General features: G+C 41.2%; 1 protein-coding gene across 1 annotated transcript in view; it reads right to left on the bottom strand.

Annotated features, from left to right (window-relative positions):
* Positions 1–1,979: 1,979 nt before the first annotated feature.
* Positions 1,980–8,271, bottom strand: part of LOC119280010 (poly [ADP-ribose] polymerase tankyrase-1-like) — an 8,331-nt gene continuing 2,039 nt past the window's right edge. Inside the window, exons 4-12 of the mRNA XM_037561024.1 lie at positions 7,713–7,844; positions 5,509–5,648; positions 5,208–5,309; positions 4,959–5,081; positions 4,159–4,308; positions 3,745–3,846; positions 2,880–3,050; positions 2,717–2,796; positions 1,980–2,503 (exon numbers count right to left, since the gene is read on the bottom strand). Of these exons, the coding sequence (XP_037416921.1) occupies positions 2,455–2,503; positions 2,717–2,796; positions 2,880–3,050; positions 3,745–3,846; positions 4,159–4,308; positions 4,959–5,081; positions 5,208–5,309; positions 5,509–5,648; positions 7,713–7,844 (1,049 nt within the window). The 3' untranslated portion in view covers positions 1,980–2,454. The remainder of the gene's footprint in view (positions 2,504–2,716; positions 2,797–2,879; positions 3,051–3,744; positions 3,847–4,158; positions 4,309–4,958; positions 5,082–5,207; positions 5,310–5,508; positions 5,649–7,712; positions 7,845–8,271) is intronic.

Here is an 8,271-nt window from a genome sequence, read left to right as displayed (position 1 = left end):
ACCCTAGCCCTCGCCGCCTCCCTCTTCCACTCCTCCCTCCTCGTCACCACCAAAGGCATCCGCCGGGCAAGCCCGGGGCGTTGCCAAGGAAGGTGGCGGCGGGGCCTCTGCAACTCCGTTTCTCCAGTAGGGGGCGTCGGAATCCGGGGCGGCGGCCTTGTTCGGTGAGGCGCCACCATCTCCTCGGTTGTTTGGTGGCGCGGGTGTGGTCCAGTTGACTTGGTTGCGCGGGCAGCAAGCTCTCCGGCGGACGAGATCCGCGGCGCCGGCGGTGGGGTTTCCGGCCTCTTGCGGCTCCAGATCTGGCCGCCCCTTCCCCCTTCTGCTGCCCTGCGTGCTCCACCCCTTCAGATCTGGACCAGGTTGACTTGGTTCTCCGATGCCTGGAGCTGGATGGGGTGTTGGTGGTGTGGAGCCTTGACCGGGAGAAATCCATGGCGGCGACGTCCATGGACGCCGCTCCCCTTCTTGGAGGCGCCATTCAGGTCTTTTGCTCCACCCTCCCCTTCCCCTAGCCTCTCGGGTGAAAACTCGAACTTTGTTGGGTGGCGACGGTGCTCTTGGCGTCGTTTGCTTGTTGAAGTCGTCGTCTTGGATGCTTCTTGGACTGTGGGCATTGCGGTGTGGTGGTTGTCGGGCGGTGGCGACAACATGTCCCCAGTGGCGGCGGTAGCAGCTTTGCAGGTCCGGCAGTGGTCAGGTTTTCTGCTGGTACTCTATGTGCATCTGGTGTCAGTTTGGTCCGACGGCTGCTGGCCAGGAGGGGATCGGGTTCCCCTCCTCCGGCGGCTACAGCAGTGCGTTGTGAGAGCCGGAGCGTCAATCCTCGGCCTTGGTCCTGCCTCCTCGTTGCTCCTTCCTCCCTGGACACTGTTGTTGTCTGGTCGGCATCTTTCTCCTCTCCATATGATCGTCAGTGGGCAGCGGTGGTGCGGTGTTTCTGGCGAAGTTTCTTAGTCGGGTAGGGTGTGCTCTGTTCCAACTCCTTCGTTGCCTCCGGTTGCATCCTTCGTCCATGTTCTAGGGTGAGCAACCCCATATGTCGACGGTTCGGCGCCTTTCGAGCCAGGTGAGGAGGCCCGGGGGCCTCCTTCGATAGTGGGAATTGATGGTGATGTTGTTCCAGGGCCTTGGTTGTTTGGTGCTGAGTGCTAACATGTCCTATCCTCGACGGCAGGCGCTTCCCGAAGCCCAGGTGATCCTTGGGTGGACGAGGACCTCTGCGTGCTTCAACTTGTGCTTATCACTATCTTACTAGCGGTAGGGTGTGAGGTTTTGAGAGATGCCTACCAGCACCCTTTATCTTGCCTTGTTTTCTGGGTTTTCTTTTGCTTGTTCGAGTTTGTATTGATGTGGTTGTAATCCTTTATCTTGCCTTGTTTTCTGGGTTTTCTTTTGCTTGTTCGAGTTTGTATTGATGTGGTTGTAATCCTAGCCGGTTGATGACTTTGTTAATTCAAAGTCGGGTTCTTCTTGAACCTTCGTTCTAAAAAAAAAAAGGCCTACCACGACTGAAAGTCATTCCATCATGTTGGATTTTCCATAAAATTAATATTCGCTAATCTACAGATTTTGGTTTTGTACCCTCCAACCTATTAAATCAAGCAAAATAAGCTAGTTTTACTCCTTACATGATACAATTGTTCATCATAATACATGATTTGCCTGTAAAATCACAAATTTCACGTGCTGATTGTGCTTGCAGTTGGTACAGCCAGCCTATTAATTAGGTCAAGCCAAGCATAACAGCCAGCCTATTAATTAGGTCAAGCCAAGCATAACGCAAACCACCTCATGTGATGCGTTGTCTCCCAAAGTTGTTAAAATGAGTCTAATAATACATTTATTTGCTCTTGTATCCGCTAGAGACCCCTGATGATGATATCATCTCGAGGAGGCAGACAAACACAAGGGCTCCAATACTCAAAAGTACTCCCTCTGCCGCAAAATATAAGAACGTTTTTGACACCAGCCGGAGGGAGTAGAAAAGTATCGGCAATACTAGTATCAAGAATCCAAGCTCAATAGCAAAAGCAGCCTCACATCCATATCCACCGGGTGTTCCTAAAGCACAACTACACTGCACATTCCATGAAACGGCTAAACCACACCAGTGGGCGGGCATGCAAACATCAACTAGCATCCATTCCAATCTCGCTCGCCACTGATCGACTAGCATTCAATGGCACCAAGTAAGGTCGTACGTAGTGCATGTTATGTGGTGACCCACATGCGTGTCCAGCATTTCTAGGCTAAACATACTAGGCACAAACAAGAAACATGGTAATTCTTCATGGCCGGCCTAATCGAGCATTGGAAAAAATTAAACCACCCTAGTTTACAACAGCAAGTTATGTTTTAAACTCAACACTCCGTTGCACACGCACCGAGGGAACTGGCATCAGTCGTGCTGCTCCTGTGAATAGCAAGGTTTCCCCTAATAGTTGACTATTCTTACAACTTTTTCGGGGCATGAGATGTCTTCAAGCAATTTACAGCCTCCCTGCATAACAAATTACAGCAATTACTAAAGCGTTTGAAATGCAGATGCGTTGATGATGTTCTAGATGATTCAAACAGGAAACAAATGTTTACCACATAAAAAGAGTTATTCTAATCTATTGGACAAAGTCACCATGTATGTTTCAACATGAAAGAAATAGATGCATGAGATGTACGAATAGGATTATCAACACTGCCAGGGTAAGTACTCTACCGTAATGAGTTCTCGATCTCAACATTTGCTGGATCCAGTTTGAGTCCATCAAGATATGCATCACACGCCTTCTCATAGTCCTGCACGCATAAAGGTTGCTGCATCACTAAAAAAGCATTTAACATAGTGAGCAAATGCGCTCATGAGTAGCAAAAAATGGTACCCTCAGTAACATTTGAGCAGATCCTTCCAGGTAACAGGCTTTTGCCCAACCTGGGCGCCTAATCTTGCAAACTCCAGCATCCATCAAAGCTTGGTCTCCTTCACCCATCTTAAGCCAGCAAAGGCTCCTATTTGAGTACAGTGTTGCGTCATCAGGGCAGCGGTCTGCTGCCTACATTAACAAACAAACAAACAAAAAATTAGCACACTGGGTTATTGCTACGACCCACATATACTACTGCATTGTTGTCAGGTACGCACACAAGAAAAATGCTGGGGCTAGCGGAAACTAGCTATTGATTACCTGAGAAACAATAATCGATACACGCTAGGATGCTGAAATTAAGACCCATCCATCGAAACCAAAGCTTTACTCCCCTCTATCCAATCCAATATAATAAGATGAACTACTGATAATTTTCTATAACAGATATACTATTTGATGGTGATGCCAGAGTTACAATTGAAATTGCAATTTTCTAACAGATATACTATTTGATGGCTTGATGCCAGAGTTACAATTGAAATTTTGCAGTAAATCTACCGTGTTTATATCCTACTGGGTTTTCTGTTACTAATGCAGAAAAACTTAGTAACGTTTGTACTTAGGCACAGCAGAAATTTGTTCTCTGTAACAGCCATGCAGGGAATTTGCATCAATAGACTTTCTAAACATAAATGCAATCCTTATAGAAAGAAAATTAAAACAGCAAAAGAACAAATAAAGGAGGCACATACACTTTAGTGTTACCAAATTCTTACTAGAGATTCAAAATAATACAAAGCACACCAACTCTCAATTTAAAGTTTTAGTTATCATACAACAGCAAAACAAGTGTAGGCTAAGATATGGTGCAATAATTTACCATAGAGTAAAGTTTGACTGCAGTAGCATAATCTTTTCTCTTATATGCCTTGCTTCCTTCTAACTTGAGATCAGCTGGATTCATTTGGTTCATGGGATCATTCTGAAACAGCAAACAAATCATTTGGCACAAGTAATGAGGATGTGTGGCAAGGACATAATACTTACATACTTACATGAGCTACATCAGAAGGGCATGAGAAGATTTTAGAAGACAAAATATTTATGATCTGAACATTTTATTGATCCAGTTCACTCATTTATATGACTGCACAATAAACTACTTCTTTCACATACCACAGTAAGCTTCACATCAAATCCTCCCACAAGGATTAAGTATCTATTTTTAAGTTAAGGACATGCTGAAGAACCTATACAAAGCAACTTATATTGGCAGCGATGCCTCAAGTTATACCTCCACTGATGGCATTGATTTCACCCAACGAATTATCCCATCAACGCTCCAGTCTCGCACATATGGAGTACGTGAAGTTACTGGAAGTAGGATCTTAACATCTTCCCGTCTATTATTATATGCAGCAATTTCTATTGGAAGGTGGCCAAACTGTTGAAAATAAAACAAACATGAGTTTCACTGAAGCATTTGCAGAATGGTAATACAACAGAAGCACGGCCAGGGAATGAAGTATGAACACGAGGTATATGATAAAAATATTTAGATATTCAACACTATGGTTCAAATAAATAAGAAAAAATAAACCCCTTCAGTTTTAATAGAGCAACATCTTAAAGCAGTAATTACACATCTGACTAGAACTTCAGAAGATAATGCTTCAAAGCACTGAACAAGAACTCACTTATCATTCCACCAAATTATTGTCAGTCACTCCAGCGACATCATCTTGTACAGATTCACATCATTCGTAAATGATAGAAATATATAATATTAACCACAAGGTTTGCACTTCAATTGGAACATCGGGTATGATGGCATATGGATCGATTGTGCATCTAAGAATAATGGTGTAAATTCATGCCTTCATGGTCACCAAGGACCAACCGGAATCATTAATGGACTTCATAGATAGGGTTTGAGGGTGAAAATAATAGACGACTAAGTATTGCTTAGCCTTAACAACACAGCACAGTTTTACATTAGTTTCTTAACACAGCACAGTTTTACATTAGTTTCTTAACATAATTACCATGCGTGAAAAGCCACTCCATGTTGCTGGAGTGAAAGTTGAAACTTACATCATCACGAACATCAGGATCTGCACCAGCCTCCAGTAAGCACTTGTAACAGTCAGTTAAGCCATTGTTGGCAGCAATTATTAAGGGGGACATAGTGCCAACACCCTTCACGTCAGCGCCAGCCTAACACGGAAAAGGTTGCAAAGACCCTTCTAAATAAGCATGCCATCATTTGTCCTCCTTCCTTTTTCATGTGATACTTACCAACAGTTCAAAAGATGTCAATGAAATGAGATGAATGCACCATACCTTAATCAGAAGCTTCACACACTTCAGCGGGCTAACATTGAGAGAGCCAACATTGAGAGCCGCAATAAGAGGTGAATAGACAGTGTTGAATATCTTGTTACACTGAGAAGAAATATTAAGAAAATCAGTACCCTTACATGATGAATGTTGGCAAACATGTTTGATCTTTTTATCATTAAAAAAAGATATCTTTGTTAGTATATGGGCAGTTGACAAAGTAGTACCAGACAAAACAATCATGTATTTAATAATGTGGACCCTGTTAACCCAAGAAGGAAGGGTACACAAACAAGTGACGTACATCTGCATGGTGGTCCAACAAAATCTTCATAGCACCATCCTGCCTACAGAAAGCAGCCGTGTGCAGTGGTGTTCCAGTATCACACAATGAATCAACATTGACCCCTTTTGAAAGCAAGGCTTTTACTATTTCACAATTTCCTGAATGAGAAATACAAAGCAGGTTTTAATTCATAACAATGTGGAAATTCCATAGATAATTTGCATAATACATAATATCCAACAGGTTATTTGGTATTGCTGCTGCTGCTGTTATTGTGAATTTCTTTTTGTTAGTGAAAGCAATATGGGATCAAACTTTTCAAAGCAATATGTTCAATTAGCTAGTTGTATAGGAATACTACCTCCGTTCTCAAATAAATGACATGCTAGAATGCGTGCAGTGAACTTTGGGGGGAAAAACACTTCTCATTTATACCACCAAGCCTATGTCAATGACATGTAGGACCAGACCCTACATGTCATTGACACAACCTGGTTTTGTAGATGAAAGTTGCACATAAGTGATGGTATAGATGAAAATAGTTACTCCACCTGCAGATTTATTAGGATTTTGCACATGAAAATGACCATGGATTTTTCATGAAAAATACTTTCATGTAACAAAACTTCTATGAACTTTTACTACCAAATAGTTATGAGAAGTAATGGCCAAACATGTTTGACAGAGACCGTGTCAATCTCCTAAATGATAAGCAAAAAGGAACTATTAGGATCTAGCACATCAAAATGACCCATGGATTTGTCATGACAAGAACTTTCGCGTCATCAATTTTTTATGAACTTTTACTAACAAATAGTTATGGAAAGTAACAGCCAAACATGTTTGTCAGGAACCATGTCGATGACCTAAATGATTAAATGATAAGAAAGAATTATTATGATTTGGCACATGAAAATGACCCATGGATTTATCAGAAAATATTTTCAAGTAATCAAACTTTTATGAACTCTTACTAACAAATAGCTATGAAATGTAATGGCCAAACATGTTTGTCAAAGACCGTGTCAATGTCCTAAATCGCAAGTAAAAATAAACAGAGGCAGTAAATTAATGAGTATAAATTCTACAGTGTGTTTAAACAATTTAGGAACCCACGTGGTACCAAGTTATCGAGAAAATAGGAGTGCATAGCCTCACACTTCTTTGCTAGATTTGTTTGCTATATGTAAACATTGAAATCTGCGGAAGACAATCTAGTGTGAACTACACCTCCAATGTTAAGAGGTTCATTTTATTATGTTTTTCATGCAACATAAGATTTGGATATGTATTCATTTACCTTAGGAAGTAACTGCAAAATAACTACGTTGCAAACATCGGGAAAATTATTGCAATGAGAACCAACTAATAAAAAAAGGTAATATATGAATGTGACATCACTCACTTATAAATGTATAACCAGCAACAGTAACTGCAAACAGTGGCTGTAAACAAGTTCATATTTGCTATCTTAAAGCTGATAGGGGTATAAACAAGGTAACTTCTGGATTTACATAATTGAATAGATGTCAGTGAAATACCCACAAGTATGAATAGTGGACAGACCCAGTGCATAGAAGCTCCCACACAAGGTGGGGTCTGGGGAGGGATTATAGGAACCTAGTCTTACCCCTGCGAAGTGCAATGCAGAGAGGCTGGTTCGAACCCAGGACCTCTTGGCACAAGTGGGGAGGACTTCACCACTGCGCCAGGCCTACCCTCACAAGTATGAATAGTGGCTTGAAATAAATTCATATTTTACTATTTTTGTCTGACATGCAATAAATTATATCACTTCTGAATTTACCTATATTGAATTTATGTAATGCAGCTCATTTTGTGGCAAGGACTACATAATTCATGATACATACACACATGCACATTGATAAATGGATTTTTTAGACTTAAAAGATAGCAATTAATAAACAACTCATTTGTCACAGAAAAAGCTCTAAATGCTCAGATGACACTGTCATATCTATGCACATGCACAACCAATTAGGACATGTGCATTTCCTACCTTCTTACTTATAATGTACTCCCTCTGTAAACTAATATAAGATCTTCTAAATAACTACTTTAGTGATCTAAAAGATCTTATATTAGTTTACAAAGGGAGTATATAACATGATCCGTTTCAAGTTTCATTACATCACCCCAGAACACACAAACAAAGAATTTCAAGACACAGAGGAACAAGATAAGTACACATAGGGAGAGACCTCGTGCAGCAGCCAAATGGAGAGGCGTAGACCCTTGTCCATCAGGTTTATCTGGATTAGCACCATGATCAAGAAGATACTGGAAAGTGTCCACAGTGCCAGCAATAATTGCATGAGCCAGAGGTGTATAGCCTATCAGGAACATCAAAGTAGAAGAAACTAAATAAGAGACTCATAAACGAAACAACAGAAAATTACCCAAGAAATAGAAGAAAGTCATGTAAAGGTTTTGCAATATAAACATGCATCTGTTTCCAGAATACACATGCAAACTTTTTACATACAACAGCACATTCAGAAGTCGGAACTAGGAGCAATAATAGTCTTTCTACTGAAACAACTCTGTCAAAACAGTACACGCTGCATCTGGAATAAATGAACTTGATGAGACTAGTGCAAACAAAGTAATGTGATGTATGATTGAAACTCAGGGCCAATTGACAAGTTATAAGCCTTAGATTTCTCAACAAAATAAGCTAAATCAAGTCCGAAAAATGCACAACATTTTTGGCATAAATTAGTTCAATTCCCGTCCCACTTCAAGGCAATCGCCAAGGTA

This window comes from Triticum dicoccoides, chromosome 3B (genome assembly GCF_002162155.2).
Source record: "Triticum dicoccoides isolate Atlit2015 ecotype Zavitan chromosome 3B, WEW_v2.0, whole genome shotgun sequence".
NCBI classification, from domain to species: domain Eukaryota; kingdom Viridiplantae; phylum Streptophyta; class Magnoliopsida; order Poales; family Poaceae; genus Triticum; species Triticum dicoccoides.
This window is presented reverse-complemented; position numbering and strand designations above follow the sequence as displayed.